At 51.6% G+C, this 22,615-nt stretch overlaps 2 protein-coding genes across 3 annotated transcripts in view; one reads left to right on the plus strand and one right to left on the minus strand.

Annotated features, from left to right (window-relative positions):
- Positions 1-1,246: 1,246 nt before the first annotated feature.
- Positions 1,247-15,139, minus strand: VPS37D (VPS37D subunit of ESCRT-I). The gene is made up of 4 exons (XM_081172337.1): positions 15,024-15,139; positions 10,720-10,891; positions 7,813-7,895; positions 1,247-6,876 (listed from the first exon to the last, which is right to left on the minus strand). Exons 1-4 carry the CDS (start codon positions 15,069-15,071, stop codon positions 6,373-6,375), a joined length of 807 nt encoding a protein of 268 aa, XP_081028463.1. The 5' UTR covers positions 15,072-15,139; the 3' UTR covers positions 1,247-6,372.
- A 3,447-nt stretch (positions 15,140-18,586) lies between these two features.
- Positions 18,587-22,615, plus strand: part of SEPTIN4 (septin 4) — a 57,349-nt gene continuing 53,320 nt past the window's right edge. The window contains exon 1 of one of the 2 annotated variants that reach the window (XM_081172944.1): positions 18,587-21,714. In XM_081172944.1, coding sequence (XP_081029070.1) covers positions 19,064-21,714 — 2,651 coding nt within the window. In that variant the 5' untranslated portion in view covers positions 18,587-19,063. Of the gene's footprint in view, positions 21,735-22,615 lie in introns of both variants that reach the window. The other variant, XR_014002578.1, reaches the window with a different exon arrangement.

The following is a 22,615-nucleotide window of genomic DNA, read 5'->3' on the forward strand; positions in this document are numbered from 1 at the left end:
TTTCGCTGTTAATTAAACACACATTTCATGGTGTGTGTTTTTTTTTGGGGGGGGGCATCTTTTAAAACATTCTGTCTTTCCAAGAAGCAGCCACTGCTTGTCTGACTGGGGAGAGCCTCGCCAATATTTTGTCTGGTGCTTCCCCCGAAACAGCAAACACGGCTGTGCTATGCCGAGGCAAACGCTCACCCTGCCAGCCGGCTGTTCCTGCTATATTTGCAGGAGCTGTTGGTGATGCGAATTTCTGTTGTGATTGAATGTTCTGTTACTGTCTACCCTGGAGAGCGCTGGGCCTGTGGCCCAAGCCATGCTAATTTGTCAAGGCCTGGGCGCAATCCGTTGGAACTTAATACAGCAGGGAACCAGCTCCTCTCTAGAGTGTGTATTGGCTTCCTGCCTCACAGGGGTGTTGTTAGGGTCGCCCCAAGCACCTCCCGCCCTGGGTTTTTCATACTGAGCCTCGAATATTGTATTAATTTACAAATCCCTGGACAATTAAGCCCAGGGTACCTTGGGGATCACCTAATCCCTTAAGATATCCCAGCTCGATCAGTGAGAACATCTGAAGGAGTGCTGTTGATCATTTCCAGAGTTGGTGGGGCTCATATGACAACAATGAGAAGCCAAGACCTGTGGAACTCTCTGCCACTACATACTCAGCAGGCCAACTTTTAAACACCTGTTGTTAACTTTTTTATTCCACCAAGCTAGTGCAGGCTATTAAGAATATATCTTTCCACAATGATTTACTGATGCTTGTTTTTAGCTTTTTTGTTTTTCACTTGTTATGCTTTTCCTATCTGCTTTTATGTTTTTATTGCTGTAAACTGCTTTGCTATATTTTTACAGTATACAAATATTTTTATAAGTAAATAAAACAAATATCCTTTTAAACATTTGTCTGAATTGTTAAAACTTTGCTTATAGGGAAGCTTGCTGTGTTGCAAAGCACAGGGCCTGTGAGACACATGTACCCTGCCATAGTCCATCAGCATCTTAACTTCCAGAGGGTCCGCTCTCCCAGTTTTCCTCACAGATCTATGGGGCATCAATAGGACTTCCTGGGTCCAGTATACTGTATGCCCTTTTAGGGTCCCTTCCAACTCTATAATTCTATGACCAACTTGGTTGCCCTCCTCTGCACACCTTCCAGAACTAGACACAGGACACCAGGTGGGGTCTAACCAAGGCAGAACAGAGTGGGACTATCATTTCCCTTGATCGAGACTCTAGATTTCTGTTGATACAGCCTAGAATTACATTAGCTTTTTTTGCTGCTGCATCACATTGTTGACTCGTATTCAGCTTGTGGACTCAGCAGACCACCTATTCGTCTCATATCCGGAAGAGAAATCAACCCAAAAAATACAGCTGGTGTTCGGTGTTGTTGTTTTCCATGCGACCCCCTTTAAGATAGCTGAAGACGGCTTTCATATCACCTCTTGGTCTTCTCCAGGTTAAACTTCCCCAACTCCCTCAATTGCTCCTCATAAGATTCTGTACCAAGTAGCCCTTAGTGCCTTTGTGACATCAGCAGCCACTCCTCCAATCTTCAGCCTGTTCTCAGACCTATCTGCATGCTTAGCAACCAACATGCCCAGCACATTGCAATGACTGCCATTGTTAGCAGGTCTGCAACCATTGATTTAAGAGATAGGCATGAACTTAAATAGGCAACTATGCATTGCCACTGTGGCTACTTTCGGAGACCACAGAGCATTGTGACTTAATGGGCACATCCTCCAAATTTTCATGTGCCAACTGGAAAACAAATTGCACTGAAGGGTTGGACTAGATGATCTTTGGGTCCCTTCCAACTTGACAGTTCTATGAAAATCTCATTGTTTCCACCATGATGCTGGTCTCTCGCCCGCCCGCATACTTCAATGTCTCTAGAATGCAGATGACCCCTGCAGTTGAAAACGCCGCTGGCAGAAATGTATTCCTTCGATTTATTCCAAAGAATATATTTATATTTATATACTTGTTTCCACACTTATTTTTCCAAAAACATTACATGGAAAAGAAAACGTCCACAAAGACAGCATGGGGTCTACCTTGAAGCTGCCGGAATCGGATTGAGACCGTGGGAATATTTAAAGAACCCCACCCACCCACCCACCCACCCCCTGACACACATGGAAAGTTTTGCAGTGGATCCTGAAAGAGAGAGGTTCTGGCTTGTAATGGGGTGGGGAGAGTGTCAAGAAAGTTCAGTTGATGTTTTGGAGACGGGGAGAACCCCAGGAAACTGCCCCTTCCTCTCCTCCCCCACCCCCCGTTTCTCAAATCTTGCAGAAAAAAATCAAATCAGCAGAATTATATTCCAAGAACGAGGCCACTAGGCTTTCTCAGGAAAGTGAGGTCTTTTTTTTGGGGGGGGTTGTTTCTGGATATAGGTGGAAATACATTATCACCCACCTACCCCCCCAAAACCAGGATGTGGGGCTCTTTCAAAGCTCAACCCAGGTGGTTGCATATTTTTTTTAACCTAGCCATCAAATAGGAAAACTGTTCTGTATTGATGCTAGAAAACTAGCCGCGTTACATTTGCATGCATTTAAATGAATTAAAATATAATTGCCCAATGGCCCCCTGCTTTCCTCTCCTTCCTTGGGAGCTCAGGCAACTTAGAAGGTTTCAGACAAATTTTGGAATGTCAGATTTCCTCTGCAAATGGAGCCATCCCGCCCCCCACCCCCCGGATATTCTAAAGCAACACCCTCTGTTACATTTCCAGTTAAAACATGGAGTTTGGGCAAATTCATGGATGGAGAGGTATATCGTCAGCCATTCGTCACAACAGCTGAAGAGACATTCCAGGTTCAGGAGTAGTCTGCCTCTGAGTTGCAGTTGTCCCACTGGAAATGACCAGCCGGGAATTCTGTTGTGGGCCTCCTAAAGGCATCTGATTGGCTGCTAGTGGAAACAGAATGCTGAACGCTGTGGACTTTCAGCCTGATCCAGCAGGGCTCTGGACTAGCAGGTTTCAGAGAGCCAGCCTATAAAGCCAGGGTGGAGGGCGAACATCTGTGGCCTTCCTCTGGGTGTTGTTAGACTCCCACCAGGCCTAGACAGCATAGCCATTGGCCAGGGATGAAGGGAGATGAAGTCTAACAACACAGGAACCTAAGAAGAGGCTGCTGGATCAAGCCATTGGCCCTTCTATCCCATCAGCCTTTTATTTTAGAGGGGCCAAATAGATGCCTATGGAAAACCTGCAAGCAGGACCTGAGAGCCTCTCCCCCTCCTGGGATTTCCAGTAATCGGTACTTAGAAGCATTCCTGGCCCTCTAACTGCGGAAGCCCTAACTAGCCATAATGGCTAGTAGTCATCAGTGGTCCTCCTCCTCCTCCTCCATGAATTTGTCTAATGCTCTTTTAAAGTCATCTAGGCTGCTGGCCATCACTGCAGCAGGGAGTTCCACAGTTCAACCTTGCACTGCACAAAAAAAGGACTATCTTTTATCAGTCCTGACAATTACAGCATTCAAGATCAGGGGCCACCATAACTACTGCAAAGCCAGGGAGGGGGACCCTCCGGAATGCCATGATATAAGCCTGCCAACCTGGTGCCCCCTAGATGCTAGAGTCCAACTCCCAGCAGCCAGCATGACCAGTAGTCAGGGACGATGATGATGGGAGCCGGCATCTGGCTCCGTCTGGAGGGCTACAAGCCCCCTATTCTGGTCCCTTCCAACTCTTCCATTCTATGATTCCATTTCCTACCAATAATTCAGCCCCCACCCGTTTATTTTTGCAAACTGGCTTTGCTTCTGCCAAATTCCACCAAGCTTGACATTTGGGATTCAGACCTCATCAAACACTGTAAACCACTTCAAGTTTTTTCTTACAATCAAGCGGAGGATAAATTTTATGAAAATTAAATCGGCGTATCATTTCAGCTCCCTGGAATATGCCCTCTAGAGTGGGGGGTGGTGGTTTCAGATGGTCCTGAATCACACCCCCTCAGTGCCCAATCCTCTACATTTCCTCCTCCAGGAACTGGATTTTGCAGCCGTTCCTTGCAGAGGGAAAATAGGTGGTTGTAATGACTCTGTGACTGGAGAACCTGGCGGCTGCAGCAGTGAGGCGGGTCAGGGATCATACAGTGTAGAAGGAAGTCTAGGCTGGCCAGGGGTTCATTTGAACCGGAGTAATCTAGCAAGGCAAAGCAACTGGATGTGCTTTCAGCATAGGGACCTGTGGAATGCTGACAGTGCCTCTGAGCATGTGCAGAGTGCATTCCCTTCATCATAGCTGCTGTGCCATGCTCCTGCCTGGGTTCAAGCAAAGAAAGATGGTTCTTCCAGGCCTCCAGCTCAGCTGACAGCTGCTTTCTTCCTCTCACTGTCCCAGACCGCCTGGCTCCCTGCATCAGGGGCTGGTTTCTCAGCGCCGGATTGGAGGGGCTGCCCTGGTACACAATCCCTCTTGCTACACAATTACCCCAGCAACCAGCCAGAGGAGGGCGCTGCCGTCCTCCTCTCCCAAAGTGGGATCAGTCACAGGGACGTCATGCCCCATGGAAGAGGGGAAAAGTTGTCCCATGCCTGAGCAGGCTCCCCACAGTCATCTCTCACAGCCGTACCTTTCTCACCAGCTTACCCAGGGACACCCCAAACACTCTTTCTACACCAGGGATGGGACAGTCAGAGGCGCGACAGCTGCACTCATCCTTACCCATCCCAGCTGTCTGTCTCCAGACGACAGGGCATGCCCCATCTGCAAGAGCTGAAATAAAAATCTCACCACCCATCAACAAAAAGTGGGGACCTTTTGACAGCTGAATGCAAATTTCAAGATTTGTTTCGCTCTTTTTAAAAACGTTTTTCGAGACACTTCATACAAATTGCTCATGCAGAGAAGTGGCAGGCAGCCTCATCTGCTGGCAGGTCAGAATACTGCTTTCTGGTTCCCTCGGCAGTGACTGAATGACTCACTTGTACCAGCTCCTGAGGAGGCTGAATAAGAGAAGAAAACCGGGCCAGTGACTCATGCAGAGACACAGAAACCACCTCTTCCATGAGGGAGCACTTGAGACTCTCTGGATTTTTTTTTTTTAAAAAACACAAATAAGTTTTCTGGTTCAATCCTCCTTCTCGCTGCAGCCTCCCCCCGTTCCTGACAATTCAAATTTTTGCAAGCACATTCAAGTTAAAACGGCTCAAAAATACATCCTCACCTGGCCCACCCCGCCCCAGTTTTGTGTGTGTGTGTGTGTCGCTCAGCCCTACGTCTTCCGGAAAGACAAATTCCACCCCGCCCCCCCACCCCGCCCCAGACCCTGGCTGAGCCCCACACCCCATACCCTGTTGAATCCGTGTGTGCTGGTTCCACAAACCCATCCTCTAGCCGTGGCCTAACTTTGGGCTTCATGTCCTACCCTGTGCTTCGCAACCTCAGCCCTTGCCCCCCAACCCCCCAAATTAGCCCTCCCAGTTCTACCTCAGAAGCCGCCCCCCCACCTCACTCCCAACATACAAATTATTGTGAGGAGGAGAGGGGGAGGAGAATTCAGCTTCTGGCTCAGAAAAAACAACAACACACCCCGCCAACAGAATATCTGCCTGTGCCCAACTCCCTTCACCCCACACCCCTATCCCAAATGTGCTCTACTCTACCCCTTTTCTTGGTCTTTTCCTCTGGCTTCCAAAATGGAGTCACTTGTGCTATAGGGGAAGTTCTGTTTGTGGGCTGGGTCTGGAGGACAGGCATTCCCACCCAGAGTCAGCCGCCTCAAAGCAGGATGGGGGGCAGCCTGCAAGCCTCTCTCTCTCTCAGGGGTGCCAAATGGAATAAAATATCGGGGGGCTCAGGTAAACCCCGCCCCGCATAATCGATCACAAGACGCGGCACACGCACACCATTTAAATGGCAATGCCTATCAACTTTGGGGGGCCCCCTCAAATATTTTATGGGGACGGCGACGAAGGGACCTCGGCCCCCGAGAGTTGGCTCCTATGCTCTTTCTGGCATCGAATGGGTGCAGAATGGTCATAGGGCCCCCCCACAAAAAAGGAGAGGGGTGGAGCTAAATATAGACTTTCCCTTATTTCTAAATGATGGGGGAGGGCAGCCCCCCTCCCCGGCCCTCCGGCACCTATACTTACAATAACGTTTGATAGCCCCAGCCGGCCAGGCAGCCCCAAGAGATGGGAGACAGAGACAGCGCCAAGCGTCTAAATCATATAGGACACCCCCCTGTAGCTGCCATAGTCCTGCCCCACCCCAACGCCCCAGCTCCGGGCAAGTCTGGGCGGGCAGAGAGGTCGGCAGGTCGAGGGGTGCTGGCGCGCCGCGCCCCGGACCCTGGCCCGTCTCGTCTCGCGACGGAGGCTCCGGTAAAAACGGTCCGTCAGCTGCAGTCGGCTACCGGTGTGGCGGCTCCTTCTTCTTCTGCTGGGGAGGCAGGTGGGCCTGCGCCAGGTGGATGTGTCCAATCAGGCTCAAGGGCGAGCTCACAAAGGGAGCGGCAGGGTGTGAGGTGGCCAGGGCCGGCAGGCAGCACTTTTGGGGGCCGGTGCCCACCGGGATGGGGAGCACAGCCTCCGAGGGGATGAGGAATGCTGGCGCCAAGCGCAGCTGGAAGACCTTGGGGGGCGGCCCGTTTGGCGCTGGAGGAGGGGCTTGGGCCGAAGGTGGTGGCGGAGGCGGCGCTGGTGCTGGCACTGGGAGGGCGGGGGAGACGGCGGGCGGCTCCTCGCTGCTGGGGCTGGGCTTGTCCTTGGCCTTCTCCAGTTTCTCCAGTTTGAGGGCACTCTGCAGCTTCTCCAGCTGGGTGCGGCGCAGGTGGGAGAGCATTCGGGCGTGCTGGAAAGACTCCACAAAGGTCTCCACGGGGAGGTCCCAGCAGAGAAACTGCTCCATCTGCTCCTGGAAATAAACAGGGCAGGGGGAGGAAGGAATGGGAGAATTCAAGCAAGCCTCTGGAGGGCCTTCCGCCCCTCTCACCCCCTCCTTGAAGCGGGTTGGACTAGATGACCCTCGGACCCCCTTTATGATATTAAGGTGAAGAGGGAAAAGTGAAACCTGCAGGGCCCAATTTAGACAGAGAGGTCAGGGACAGAGAACCCTGTTCAGCCCCGAGCCATGTTCCCTTCTTAGACACCTTCGCGTGCAAGTGGTGGGCGGAGCCAGGAGCAAAAGTGGGTGGGACAACGAACGCAAATCTTATACAGTGGTACCTTGGAAGTTGTACAGAATCCGTTCTGAAAGTCTGTTCGACTTCCAAAACGTTCAGAAACCAAAGTGCGGCTCCTGCAGCCAATTGGAAGCTGCGACAGACGTTTGGGTTCCAAAGAACGTTTGCAAACCGGAACACTCACTTCTGGGTTTGTGGCGTTCAGGAGCCAAAACGTTCAACTCGCAAGGTGTTCGGGATCCAAGGTACGACTGTATTGCAATTTTAGGTTGCAAACCGCCCTGAGATCAACAGGTGAAGGGTGGTATACAAATTTCATTTAAAAATAAATGATAAACCTCTGCAGGGGAGGTTGTTTTTGCAAACCTTCACACACCCCCATCTGTGCTGTGATCCCTGCACTGTTCTATGGTTCTGTGATCTCAGCCGTCAAGGTTAAAGGGCATTGCCCACCATGGCAAAAACACCCAAGGAGTTTCCTCCTCCCCTCGCAGAACTCAGCAGGGAGGATGAGGCTGAGCAGAAAACTTGGCTTATTGGGCTCTGGTGCCCCCAGCTGATGGACTCCCTGACAACCCTACAACACAGTTTTGTGGGGCAGGCAGCCATATGCACTTCAGTGTGGGTGTTTCCCCTCACTACTAGCCCCCCCCCTCATGGCAACTCACCTCCACCTTGGCCTCCACGCCGTCCAGCTCAGCTTGCAGCCTGCTCACTGCATTCTCGGGGGTCCACTTGGCCATGCAGGCCCCTGCCAGGCAAAGAAGCAGCCTCAGTCGCAGACACTCCTTCCCCATGTCCCCACTCTTCCCTCCCACAAAGCAGGGTTTAATCCCAAGGTGCCATCGGGGCTTCACCTTCCTTCTCCATCCTGCTCTAGGAAACGGAACATTAGTCCGGGTCAGCAAAATAACAGGTGATCTACCATCGTGGTAAGTTCCTAGTCCTCAAGGTTTTTAATGTTTGATGTTTTACTGTGTCGGATGTTTCAATTTGTTGGGAGCCGACAGAGTGGCTGGGGCAACCCAGTCAGATAGTTGGCATAAAATATAATGATGAATACAAGCCGCCTTTACAGTGTTGGACTCACTGGTCCATCTACCTCTAGGCTGTCTGCTCTGATGGGCAGCTGCCCTCCAGGATTTCAGAAAGGCATCTCTCCCAGCCTGCTACCTGGAGACATCAGGGATTGACCCCCTGGCAGCCTTCCTGGGGAAGAGGGATTGTAAAACCACGCTGGGAATTGTAGCTCTGGGAGGGGAATAAGGGCCTCCTAACTGTTCTCAGCACCCTAAACAAACAACACTTCCCAGAATTATTTGTGGGAAACCATGACTGTTCAACATGGTATCACAGTCCACTAAATGTATGGGGTGAATCTGGCCATAGTCCTAAACTTCTGGAGGACACCAGGTTGGCAAAAGTTTAGTGTACAGAACTAGTAGGATGGGCAAGTTGCTAGTCCTGAATAAATTGCTTTGTTTTGATGTTTTCCCACCCTCCTCCTTAAATTGCATTGTAGTTTCTGTTGTGACATGGGGGCTTGCAAATTGCTTTCGGAAGATTCCCTTCCTGACCAGGGACTGCCTGAACACTCACATCCCAACTTGATCACTGAGATTATCTGCAGGAACATCGCTGGCCATTCCCCGGGTTGGTGATGCTTGTTTGACAACAACGAGAAACCGAAACTTTGGTGTCCTGTGGAACTCTAACCTGCCGTTAGAGATTCAGCAGGCGCCTTCTGTGCCGGCATCTAAACACCTGCTGGAAACTATTCTATTCTGCCAATACTTCGCAGGCAATTGTAAATGCATCCTTCCTCACTGGTTGACTGCTGTCTGTTTCTAACCTTTTTATGGTTTTATTGTTGAACACTGCTTTGATTGTGTGTGTTTTTTATTTTAAAAATGATATATAGTGGTAAATAAATGCAGTTTCTTAAATGAACAAATGAAAGGGGAAGGTTCCTGGAGGGGTGACCTCAATGCCCCATCATTTCGGTCCAAGAGTGACTCCACACAAGCAAACTGGGTCTCATGCAGCTGTGCTAATGGGAATTACAGGCTCCCTAAGCATACTTGTAGGATGTGTTGGGGGCTACTGGTGCACAGCCCAATTCAGAATGCCAGATGTTTGCATACATACAGGAGTGCTTAATGCCATTTTTGTCTCTTTCACACTTTAAGCCAAAAGAATAGCTGTCTTGTAAAAGTATGGGGCTCTCCTGCTAAGCCACACTGCATACTCCAGACTTCCCCAACCAGATATTTTGGATCCCAAGTCCCTGGCTATCAATATTTGATCCCAAGCATGGCTATCAATATTTATTATTACTTATTAAACTTTGAGGGTTGTTTTGTTTTTTGTTTTAAAGTGACTTAAGGCAATAAAAAAGCCCACATACGTTTAAATTAGCCCAGGACAAAACACAGAGAAAAATCTAAAACGTGTTCATCTTTTTAAAACGCAAGGATAAAACATCCCACCCACGGAAGGAGGCCACAGAGAATTCACAGCCAAAGGTCAGGCAGAAAAGAAATGTTTTGTGTATGTTGAGGCGGTGCCAGTCAAGTCTCCTGCGGAGAGCTTCGCACAAGTGGGGAGCCACCACCAAAAAGGTCCTTTTGACCCTTGAGGTTTATGGTTTTAGGAACCACCTTAATTTTATGGTTGAATGTTGTTTTTAATTGTTTTTAATACTGTGTTTCAATGCTGTACGCCACCTTGGGACCTTAGGGTGATGGGTGGGCAATTAACAACAACAGGAAGCTTCTATCCTAGGGCATGGCATGGTGGATGGGGGTATAGGAAGAGGCTATGACATGCTATTCTAGGATGCCAGCGTGGCTCAAGGATAGGGTCACCGGGTCAGGAGCATCCCAGAAGCTGAGATTTCAGGGCCCAAAGCTGAGACTTAGGGTGATATCACAGGAGGCAGCCCCTGGTGGTTCTTCCTCTGCACTCCCTCCTTCCACTGAGCCCTGGAGATGGAGGTTAATTGGGAGAGGGGAGGAGGAAGGGCAGGAGGGCAGACTCCCACCCTAGGTAATCTATGCAATAATTTGCAGCCAGCTTCCCCTGCCACCTGGGCCAGACCAACCTGCAGACTTCAGGTGAGCCCCGGAGGTCTGGCAGCCCTGCTCATGGGACACACCAGTCCGACAAAGCCCAGCCTGGAGCTCAACTCAAATTCCTACCCTTTGGAACTCCCTGCCTATTGACATCACTCTTTCCCCTGCTAAACACATTTTTTGTTTAACCGAGCCTGGTCAGTTGTTTACAGTGTTGGTGTGTTTTTAGTTTGCTGCTGGTTTTATTTTTATTTTAATGTCTTAGCGGTTTTTATTAATAATCTTACAGTTTTACTCTTTTTGCAAACAGCTCTGAGGTTTTCTACAAGGAGGCGGTTTAGAAGCATTAGGAAATAAACAGCAAATAAGTCACAAAAGCATGTGCAGAATTTCCCTTCCGCGCAGAGAGCCGCAGCTGGCAGACAACCAGAATGAGGGGTCAGGCGAGGCTCAAAGAAAGATGGCTGCCAGGCTGGGAAATGGAGGGGGGAGAGGGCTCACCCAGACGCTGCTGCTTGTCCCGGCATGTCTCCCGCAGTTCCCTCAGCTCCTGATACTTGATGGCCAGGGAGGCCTTGCCGTTCTCCAGCCGTGGTTGCAGTGCCAGGTTCTGCTTGGCCAAGGCGTAGTTGGAGGCCAGACGCCTCTCCCGTTCCAGCTGCAAGTTCTGGAACTGCAACAGACAGACAGAGTGTTAAACTGTGGAACTCCCTCCCACAGGAAGACGCAGGGCTGGCCACCAACTTGGATGGCTTTTAAAAAGGACTGGATAAATTCACAGAGGAGAATAAAGCTATTGGTGGCTATTTGACAGGATGGCTTATGCTCTGCCTCCACGTTTGGAGGAATAATATTTTAGGGTAGGTGGGTGAGGCTGAGTTTGGTTGTTTCGGCTACTAGTCTAGCTGGTGTGCAGGATGGGGGAAGTCATACAGAGGCTCTTCTCTCAGTCCTGCCAGCCTCACAGGCACACTTGATGGGGATATGGGAGAGGGTCTTGTCCAGGCATCCCCAAACTTGGCTCTCCAGATGTTTTGGGACTACAGTTCCCATCATCCCTGTCCACTGGTCCTGTTAGCTAGGGATGATGGGAGTTGTAGTCCCAAAACATCTGGAGGGCCAAGTTTGGGGGTGCCTGGTCTTGTCGGTGGCTGCCCCCAGACTGAGGAACTCCCTCCCTAGAGAAACCAAACTCGCTCCCTCCTTGTTGCCCTTCCGCCAGCAGGTGAAGACCGCTTCATTCCAACAGGCTTTTGGGGAACTGGCTGTTTTTAAAGAAAAGGGCTTTTAAATAGTGCCACATCTGTATTTTAATAGATCTGTTTTTATATTGTTTTATTAGAGCTTAATTACTTTTTAACTATCATCTTTTATATGATTTTAGCCTTCTGTGCTTTATCTGTCTTGTTTTAATTTGTGTAAGCTGCCTTGACTCCCTGTCTGGGAAAAAGGCAGGATATAAATATAACAACAACGACAACAACAACAAAGGATTGGCCTTGCAATCCTCTGCAGTATGCGGCTTGACTAACTTGCTTGAGCTACCTGTTTGCTCACCAGGCACCTTTTCTGCAGCTCGGCCATCCTCTGTTTCTTGCAAATGGTGCAACTGTTTGGTCCATGAGGCAGGGACCTCTTCTCAAAGTGCCAGGCACATTGATGGTGTTGTGTTATTGATATTAAATTGATGGACTGGTTTTTAAACTTATTAAAAGCTTTTGTGCCACAAACAGCTCCTATCCAGAGCAGAATGCAATCTTTAATGGCTGACAAACACAGTCTGCAGACGTCAAGTAGGTTTTTGTAATATGCTGGTGACCAAAACAATTCAAAGCTGAAAGAAACAAGGGCTCCCTTTCACAGACAGGGAGAGCCAAGCTCTAGAGCAGTGGAGCCACCAGTACAAAGGCCCTGCTTCATAACAGAGAGCCCACAGGGGGGTAGTGGGGGAGAGGATGGATGGAGGAGTAAACTAATAAACTTAATTATAAAACAACAGGAAGAAGAACCATGCGGTATGGCTAAAACTGTGAACAGAGAGGATTTATATCTAACACCCATGAACTCACTTGGTGGTGCCTTTGGGTAAACAATCACCACTCAGCCTCAGTTTTCCCACCTGCAATGTGGGGATAAGAAGCAAGCTGCGACTTTACAAGGATAACCAGAGAGAATGTCTCTGTGCCACAAGGCAACTAAAGTTTAGATTCTAAACAGCTGACTATCGCAAGTGTCACAGACAATGATAACATCTCTCCTTAGAGCAGGCTCCCAGCTCTCTCCTGTCCTTGCCCAACATTTTGGGGTCTTTAAGGCTCCCGTTTCTGAAACTTTAAGCTCTCATGGCTCAGGCAAGCAACAGTGGCTTCGGAGCCCCTGCGTGGAAGAAACCAGATACATGTGCTTAACAGACACAAGAGGAGGCCTGGATCAGGCCAAAGGGGGCCCATTTGGCTCAGCATCCCATTCTCACAGTGACCAACCAGATGGGAAGCCCACAAGCAAGAGCCCTCTCCCCTCTTGCCATTTCCAGCAGCAGAGTTTCCAACTCTGGAGGCACAGCATAGGCCCCCCCATGGCGAGTAGCCTTCGATAGCTTTATTATCCTCCATGAATTTGTCTCATTCTCTTGAAAAGCCACCCGAGTTGGTGGCCCCCTGTGGAAGTGAGTTCCATAGTTTAACCATGCAACACAGGAAGAACTTCCTGAACCTCGCAACATTCACTTTCATCAGATGGGCCAGAGAGGGATGCTTCTCCGCTCCACCAACCCATATCCAACAGCTAGATCCGCTCAGCGCTCTTGAGTTTGCAGCACGGCCAATGAGAAACTGCGACGGTGCCCACCTCTGCCTAACCTGCTGCCCTGACTGAGCCTCAGAGCAAGATGGCATCTGGACTCTCTCCCCCCCCCCCCGAAGACGCGTCTAATTCTTCCAAGATGACACACTGCACAGAGCGACAATTCTTTAAGCAATTCTCAAATAGCATTGCAAGTATGATGCCTGCTACAAGGCTTTGTTTAGGTCCCCCCCCCCCAACAACCAGGGTGGGCAGACAGGGCCTTGCATCACCCACCCCAGTTTTAATCCTGGCTAAATGTCCACACGATGTGGAATCCTTTCTACACCCGGGCCCCATTTGGGAGCCTCTCTGGGGCACTGAGTGGGGCGGAGTTGTGGGACCACACAGGGATGGTCCCGGGGTCCTCTGAAACCCCTGTGGGGCACCCCACAGAGAAACAGTTATTCCAGAGCAGTTAACCCGGGACAAACCCAGGAAACGGTGTGTGTGTGTGGGGGGGATCTCCTGCTTCCCAGGGTCATGAGGCGAAGGTGCCTTTCTGAGATAAACAGACCCGACGTATTCTTGGGAGAATGGACAGCAACAGCAGTCTGTGACGTGTCTAGGTGGGGGTGGGGGTGGACACAAAATTGAGTGGGCCTGTAAAGGTTTTGGGGAGCCAGAATTAGGAGGCGGGGGGTGGGATTCCTGGAACGCGGAGGAGGCTAGTTAGATTTAGTAGGGGTTGGCCAAAAACAAAAAAGAGGATGTCCTTTGTTTCCATGGCTCTCTGTCGGAAAGGCAAAACCCTACGCCATCCGTGATCCAAATGTATGAAAGGCTCTGGCAATTATTTGGCAAGCCCACCCACCCACCCTGCAAACAATACAGACAGCAACAGCCACCCCCCCCAAATAAAATAAAAATAAATCCTCTGGCTGATTCCGGGAGCCTTGGATGGATCCCAAACTCCCCTCCTAAGGGTGCAGAAAAACAAAACAGACAGGGGTGTGTGGGGAGGGTGCGTGGGTTTGCGATTGTGAGCATTGGGGCTGGTTTGGGAGGGGAGGGAGGGGGCACCCCAGGATGGAGGCTACCCACCCACCCAGACAAAGCATCCAGGCCCTTGCAGCCTCTCTCTCTCACACACACACCTCGACCCTCAACTGGTATCGCCAGTGGCATAGAGATAACAAAGAAGGAGCCTTTGCAAAAACTGCTGCAAGGGGGCGGTTAATTTTTGGGGGAGGGGGGGTCCAAGTGACAGGTGTCTGGGGAAGCAGCAGAATATTAAAATCACCGTGAAAAAGGGCTCGGTAGCATCTGTTTTGGTAGGGGGTGGGTGGGTAACTGAGGAAGTGGGGTACCAAGGAAACAGCAGCTGTGCTCAAATTTGTTTGGGGTGTCCTGGTAGGAGCTTTGAAGGTAAGTGGGGGGCATTATGGTCCCCCCCAAGATTGGATTGGGGGGGGGTAAGATGGAGAGGCACATCGGCCAGGTTGGGAGGCAGTCAGGGAGCGGCTGGTTTGCCCCACAGGATTGCACATTTGGGGGGCATGGGCATGGGGTGTTTTGGGGGGGTCATAGCCACAAGCCTCTGTGGAAAGGCCGTCAGTGGTGGTGCTGGACACTGTCTCTGGGCACCAAGCACAGGCCTGGCTGGATTGGCACTATGCCCCCCCATGCCATGCCCCCCTCATCAGCGGGCACCCTCTCTGCAATAGGGTTTTGGGGTGTGTGGCAAGGCCCCAGAGGAGGGCAGTGGCAGGCCTGATGGGGGCATTGGTGCCCCCTTTGTGTTCAGTGGGTGTTTTAATTGGCGGCGGGGGGATTAGATGGATGGCGGGGTGGGGTGGGGGTCGGTTACATGTTTGGACCGGGAGGGGGCTGGGATATGCATCCCGATGCATGCTATCCAAGCGATGCGTACAAAAAAGAGGCAGGATGCGGGCCCCCCAGTCCCACCTCTCCCTCCCAGGGGCCCGATCCTCTCCTCCTCGGGGTCCCGATCCTGGGCTTACCTTCCTGCTCAGCTTGACGATGCGCTCCAGCCACGTCTCGTCCCGCATGAGGGCGCGGAGCTGCGCGGTGCTGAGCGCCCCGAAGCCCAGGTCCACCGCCGAGCCGGGCAGCACCCGCGCGCCTCCATGAGGGACGAGACGTGGCTGGAGCGCATCGTCAGCTGAGCAGAGGTACGCAGGATCGGACCCGAGGAGGCGCGGACCTGCAGCGCCGCCGCGGGCCGCCAGGGGGCGCCCTCGGCCGCGCCGACGCTCTTAAAGGGGACGCCGACGACGCTTTCCCGGTATGGAAAAAAGGCGGTGGGCGCGGCAGGAGGAAGAAGGGGCGGGCGGGGGGAGAGAAAGCTTTAAAGCAGCCCCCCTCCTCGCAAAACAGCGGGAAGGGGGGGTCGCCTAAAGGGGACGGGTCCTTTGCTGCCTTGGTCTCTTAAGCAGGAGATTCTGAGCATGTTAAGAGTGCTTTCTCCCAGCGGGCGAGCAAGCAAAAGGGGGCGGGGTTTCTGCTGCCTTGGCGTCTGAAGTGAAATCAGTAGCGTCATTTAACAAAACTATATCCTCTCCGAGCATCTGATCACATCTCAACAAGGAGGCGCTTCTGACTACCCTAAGGGTGCCTTTCAGTCCTCCTCCCACGGGGGAAAGCAGGAGAAAGGGGGCGGGGCTCCTGCTGCTTTGACAAAATGAGCTTTTGAGCATGTCGAGTGTGCTTTCTCTCAACTCTCCCCCTAACACTGAGGACTGGTGGGTCACTGTGGAAATAGGATTCTGGGCTCGATAGATTGGCCTTTTGGCTTCATCCGGCTACACAGCTCTCCTTGTGACCTCTTTGGAGAAAATAATAATGTACTGCAAAATGAAGACTAGGAACTGAGTTGTAGGTCGGTGGCCAGACTCTCAACCCCAATTCCTCCCTGTAGCTGCAAGATGGAGCAGCCTCTCAGGGTCGTTGTAAGGAGGATTACAGTGGGCATTTGTTTGACGTTGGACTTTTGGCTTGACCTAGCTGGTGTTATTAGGTTCTAGGTGGTGTGAGATTAGAGGTGGGAGGGCACTTGTGAGCAGGGCTTTTTAGTGGTGGCACCCTGGTGATGAAAGAGAATAACTGGATGCTTCGCGATAAAGCACTGGGCTACTCTCAGGGCCTTCAGATCAAAGCCCCATCTCTGCCACAGACTCTCTGTTCAGCCTTGGCCCAACCAGAGTTGGTTTCCTGGGGTTAGAAGAAGCTCACGCTTGTGTGTTCATACCTCGATCTCGCACCCCTCAAGAGCAATGTCTGAATGTGTGCACCATAATCTTCTTGCTGCCACAGCCCTCTGGGGCCCACATCCTAGCAGTAGTTGTGGCTACTTAACACTCCTTAGGCATGCCACTGGTGCATTTACACAATCACACCACAATCACACCAGTTGCTGCATTGCAGAGGGTTGGACTGGATGACCCTTTAGGTTCCCTCCACCTCTACAATTCTACGATTCTACACAGAGGGGGACATACACTCAGTCGGAGCAGGAATTGTGAGATAGCTGGTAAAAGAGACAGGAGGAAAGCTTTTTTTTGTATTTGATCTTGATCTTTATTATTTATTATGTTCCATTATATCCTGCCTTCTTCCCAGATTGCGACTCAAGGCGGCTTACACAAATTTAAACAATGGGGGGGGATACAAAAAGCTAAAAGCATGTAGGTAATTGTTTAAAAGTAATTAAACTCTAATGCAATGTAGAAAGCAAATCTATTAAAATACAGCTAATAAAAACAGCTCAGGACTATCTAACAAAATGTATATTCTGCTTACTAGGGCAAAAGGCCTCTCAGAGGTTTTCAACGCAGCTTAAAATAGTCATTTAAAATACCTTTTTAAAAAAACATTAAAAGCAAGTTACATTAAATTTTTTACAAACAAAACTAATGTTTTGTTGTTGTTTTTTGGGGGAAAAAAGCCCTCATAGCAGTTAAAATTCAAATGTACACTTTCCTGTGGTGATCTTGGGGCCTGAATGGGCCAGACAACCCTGGGGTAAACAGTCTCCACTGAAAAGTCTTGGACTTGAGCTGATCTTCCCTGAAGATTCCCATCATCGCCCGATGCTCTGCGGGTGCTCAGCTCTTGCGAGAGCGCCTCCTGCTGGTTAAGAGCAATGTCAGAAGCTGTGGTGGCTGGCTAGGTGAAAGCGAGGGATCCAACCAGGGGGTGGCACCAGATTAACATAGTAAAATGATAAATAAATCAATAAACAAATAAGTAATAAGATCATCTCCAGGTATTTGCAGAAAATTCTCTTTAAACATTAATGATGGTATTCTACTAAGTATTGAACTTTGCTGGTCTCGGCTTTTAATTTGACTGTGGACTTTTAAAAAGTGGGGTTTTAAAAACTGGGTGCTTTTTCTTTCTTGTAGCCTTTTTTAAAAAAAAATAGAAAAAGTGGAAAAACTAAGAATAATAATGGGTGATCTCCAATTAAGTTTACGCAGAGCAGATTCACTGGAATTAACAACATGATGAACTTAGGTCTTTTAATTTGAATGGGTTTACTCTGAGTAGAACTTAGTAGGTTACAACTTCATAATAGTAATAGTATTACTATAAAATTACTAATAATATAGTCGGTCAATGAGCAATTAACACACAGATTCAATTCACACATGTATAGTGGGAATAACTGCATTGCCCACTTCACAGGGTTGTTGTGAGAAAAAAGCACAGATTGCGAAGCCTGGGGTTTAGGAGAACGCTTTCCCCACCTGCCAGGCCACCTAAGTGCTTCCATCATTTTGCCACGGAAAGTGTAGGGAAAATGCAGCTCCGGGGCCTTTTTGGTGGTGACCCCATCTCTTTGGAACACTTTCCAGGAACCTGGCAAATGGAGACTGTGATTCCTGCACTGCAGGGGTTGGACTAGATAACCCTATGGGTCCCAGCTCTACAATTCATTGATTCTAAGGCGTTCCCCTTAAATGTTACCAGTAGTTTGGGCTGAATCTCTGTTAGCTTTGCTCTGTTCCTTTAGTATGGGGAAACAATTTTTTTTTCAGTCCGAGGGCCACATTCCCCTCTGGGCAACCTCCCGAGGGCCACCTGCCAGTGGTGGGTGTGGCCAGAGGAAAAATGGGTGGAGCAGCAAAGGCAAAATTTACCTTTGTATAGTAGGCTAGTGTCTACACACCCACAGACAGTCCCCCATCCAGACAAAAAGAGAGTAAGAACAGAATTCAAGGATGCATCCCAGCCAGGCAAAAGCAGGTCCACTGAGGGGCTTGGGTTGGGGAGCACTCTGAGGGCCAAACATAAAGGCCTGGAGGGCCACATTCAGCCATCGGGCATAAGGTTCACCACCCCTGTTCTAGTGCATTGACCGGTGTTGTTCAAAACTGGCATCTTTTTAAACGTTGTGCTTTAGTTATTGCCATCTTATAATTATAGGGCCTCTACAATGCAGGGATCACACTTAAAGCATCCATGACAGACAGCCATCCAGCCTCTGCTTAAAAACCTCCAAGGAAGGAGAAGTCCTCCATCTTTCAAAGTTCAACTGTCTCTCAGCTCTAGAACGGTCACTGGTATTTTTCTATAAAAAAAGAGAACTCACCATGAATGCCATCCTGGCAATGACGCCCACCTGAGAGGAGCCGGAACTCAGTTCCGAGGAGTCCTGGTTGGAAAAAAGCCCTGGGAACAGAGTTATTTTAAAGTTGTTAAGACCTGCAGGGGAATTTCATCATTTTGAACCTGGAGATGCAGGGCCAACATTGCTGGGTCAGAGATGCAGTGCTTCGAAGGGCCGTGCATAGGAGAGGCGGCCATGGCCTCTGTGCAGGTCCTTAGGGTTGTGTCTGATGACATCACAGTCCAGCAGGATGACATCACAGCTTTGTGATCTTGCCAGGACCTTGCCGAGCTGAGGAAACGGAGGGGCCCCTGAAGATGCTCCCAGAACAACCAGGCACTTTATGGAGGGCCCAAGATCACCTGTGCTTAGCATTGCCGGCAGGGCTCGTGCCCCGACGGCGGAGGACCAGGGGAAGCCAGCGGCGCCATGGGCTCCAATGAGAAGGGGCCGCCCACCAGGATGGTTCTGCCTGTTCCAGCCAACGTAGCCCACGAGCCCCGCCAGGGCTCTCCCCGGCGAAGCAGAGAGACCCGGGGGAGCACGTCCCCTTGGCGAGAAGGAGCCTCCGGCACCCGGTCCCATCGAGGGAGCAGCCCTCAGAGAGCCAGTGAGCTTCTGAGAAGCTCCTCGCCCCCCAGAGGGAGTGATGCAGGCCAGAGCTCCTCCCCTCGGCGAGGAAGTGAACTGTCCCAGAATGCATTGCCCCAGAGGGGGAGCGTCAGCGAGGCTCCCCAAAGACTGTCCATTCCGCCGGCTGCCTCTTCACGGAAGGGAAGCGAGGTCTCCCAGGGCACCCTTTCTCAGAGGGGGGCCGAGGAACCCCGAAGGCCGTCTGTTCCAAGAGGGCCAAACTACCTCCTTCCGGGCCCTTCTCTGCGGAAAGGGAGTGGGGTCTCTGAGAATTCGTTCTACCAACAACCGGGTGACCTTCCACAGAACAATTCTCCCCACAGAGGAAGTGATGCTTTCTGGAGCAGGACCTCCTCACCAAAAGGGGGCGAACTCCCAGCTGGGACCTCATCCCGCCGAGGGAGTGAGCTCTCCCAGGGACCTGCCTTGAGGTCAGGGTGTCAGGAAGAAAATGAGCTCTCCTTCGGGGGTCCTCCGCAGAGAGGGAGGACGTCCATCCGGAACATCTCCCCTCAGCCGGTGGTGGACTACCGGTGCGGCAAGTGTTCCATCCAGCCGGGGCAGCTCACCATGACGAACAGCCAGATGCTGATGGCGATGCAACAGAGCCTCAATTCGCAACGGGAGGAAATCTACCAGAGGTCCCGGGCTGCATCCAGAATAGGGAGAACCCAAGTAGACAACAGATGCATCCCCATCTCCCCAAATCCGAGTGACTTGCCCCAGGTGACAACCCAGAGCTATCTGAGGTCTATGGCGAGTCCCAAGGAGGATTCTGCACGAGTAAATCCCCCAAAGAGGGAATCCTTTCAGGTGCCCAAGGCGTTTCCCCAGCTGGCACTGGAATTGGGACCACAGGACACCTGCCAGCCACCTCGGAAACTCATCCGCAAACACGTCCCCAACCCCAAGGACGAGTGGACCCAGACGGAGCCGGCCTACAAGGTCTCCGTTTTCCCAAAGAGCGACTCTCCTCAAGCAGAGGTGTGGTTGGCCCTTCCTCTCCCCACAGAGGCTGAAGTAAGGAGGAGCTCTCTTGAACCGCACTCTGAACCCACCCGCCGGAAGAGCTCTCCTCCCAGGGAGCCAGACATGAGGCGGGCCACCCCTGAACCGCCCCCTGAACCCACCCGCCGAAGGAGCTCTCCTCCCAGGGAGCCAGACGCAAGGCGAGGCACCCATGAGCCCCCTCAAGAACCCACCCACCGGAAGAGCTCTCCTCCCAGGGAGCTAGATCCGAGGCGGGGCACCCTTGAACCACCCCCTGAACCCACCCGCCGAAGGAGCTCTCCTCCCAGGGAGCCAGACGCGAAGCGGACCTCCCTCCAGGCAAGGTCTGAACCAATCCAGGCCATCTACAGGCCTTCCCTCCACCCTGTGTATGAATCTGAGTATCGCTGCCCAATGCACCAGGAGATGGAGGATGCTTGGAAGCGGGCTCTCTCCCTGGGGCATGAGCCACCTGGCCAGCAACCCCTTTCCACCGCCGAACAGAGAAAAAGTTCCCTCCAAGCCCGGCTCGAACCGGCTCCAAGGGGATCCGTCCCTCAGGAGCCTGAGGCAAGAAGGGTCTCCTTGCTGAAAGATGTCCAAGCCAAGAGGACCTCCCTCCAAACAGTCCCCAAATCCAGCATTTGTGTGCCCCCCTGGCCTGACTCTCTGCCGCAAGAATTCCAGCCTGTCTACAGACCTGCTTCTCATCCAGAGAGCGAATCTGAGTACAGGTGCCCTTTTCATAAAGAAATGGAGGCAGCCCTCAGCCGGTCCGCCCCTCCAGGGACTGATATTCCACACAGGGGCTCCCTCGTCAGGGAGACCCCACAGCACGGGAGCCTTGGGCCGGCTTGGACCCTGTCAGAGCCTGGCCTTGATGCCCATCAGGTTCCGAGAGGTTCTCTTCAGCCCACCACCGCCACCATAGCAAGACCCAGGCCCTTGTCGGATCCAGAGGCCACCGTGGACTGGGGACTCTTGCCTCCAAGGCCCTTAAGCAAGTTTGGGCCTCAGTCAACTTGGTGGCCTTTGCTCCAGCCAGGCCAAAGCCCTCCCACCCCGGATGTGATGGACAGGCACCTCAGCCTACCAGCTCCAGACTTCGGAGAGAAGCATTCCAGCTTAGCTCTGGATTTGAGGGAGAAGCCCTGCAGCCTGCCAGCTCCAGATTTGAGGGAGAAGCCTCGCTCCAGCTTAGCTCCGGACTTGAGGGAGATGTTAAGCAGCCCGCCAGCTCCGGACCCAGCAAAGGTCGCGGCGGCTTTTCCTGGGGAGTTGGAGGAAGCCTTGGGTTTGCCGCAGGATGCCATTTCCACCTCAAGCAAAGACCTGCCAAGACAGACAGCGCGTTTTGAAGAGCCGCCTGCCCACCAGGACCAGAGGCCGGTGTGTGTGGGCCCCAGCAGTGAGGCCGATGACCTCATCAACCTGCGGCGAGGGAAGGACCCCCTGAGGTTTAGTGCTTTCTTTGTGGGTATGTTGCAGGAGTCTGTTGGGCTGCATCTCGTGCCACCAGGCTGGGCCCTCCCTTGAGGAGGGCAGAGGAGGCTGCGCTCATCAGAGGCAAGGTGGATTTGCAAAGATGAAATAAAAAGCCCCCCCCCATTAGTTTAAATATATATATTAAAACATGAAGTCAGCTTTAGCTGTGATTCCTGCGTTATAAGGGGTTGGACTAAATGACCCTTTGTGTCCCTGCCAGTTCTGCAAATCTATGATTACCTGTTTGCATGTGGAAGGTCCTGCGTTCCATTCCTGGTGTCCCCAGTTAGGTAGGTTTCTTTGCCTGAAACTCTGAAGAGGTGGTGCTGCTGCCAGTCAGAGTGGCCAGTGCTGAGCTAGGCAGGGCTGGACACAGTAGTGCAGTCATCAGACCCGGTGAGGGCTGGTCCAATACATTTTGCCACCTGAGGCAAAGGACAAGATGATACCCGCCCCCATTCGACATACAGAATCTGACTGGACTTACAAATGACTCTTATTTCGACAACATCCCCAACTGCGCCTAAGGCAGGGGGTGCAGAGTAAAGGTTAGCTTAGGGGGCACAGGAGGAAGGGTTGCAGGACTGCTGTTTGCCACTCCTACGGCCCCTGCTGCCCGAGGCTGCTGCCTCACTTTGAAGAAGGATCCCACTGCCTGTCCAGTTGAGTTCCATCCGTGAGTTTGGAGGTTGGCACCACCTTCTCCCCACTCAGACTCCTTTGGGAAGAAGGCAGGGTATAAATTCAGTCAACAGAAGGCCTTCGGTCAGCCCTGTGTGGAAAAATGGTTGCCCAAGGTCGCTGTCTCAATCTCCCTTATGGTAGGGCTGGCTCTCAGTTGAGTTCCTGTTCAGCTAAGGGCAAGGCAGAAAA

The sequence above is a fragment of the Podarcis bocagei genome (assembly GCF_964188305.1).
Source record: "Podarcis bocagei genome assembly, chromosome: 15".
Classification (NCBI taxonomy): Eukaryota; Metazoa; Chordata; class Lepidosauria; order Squamata; family Lacertidae; genus Podarcis; species Podarcis bocagei.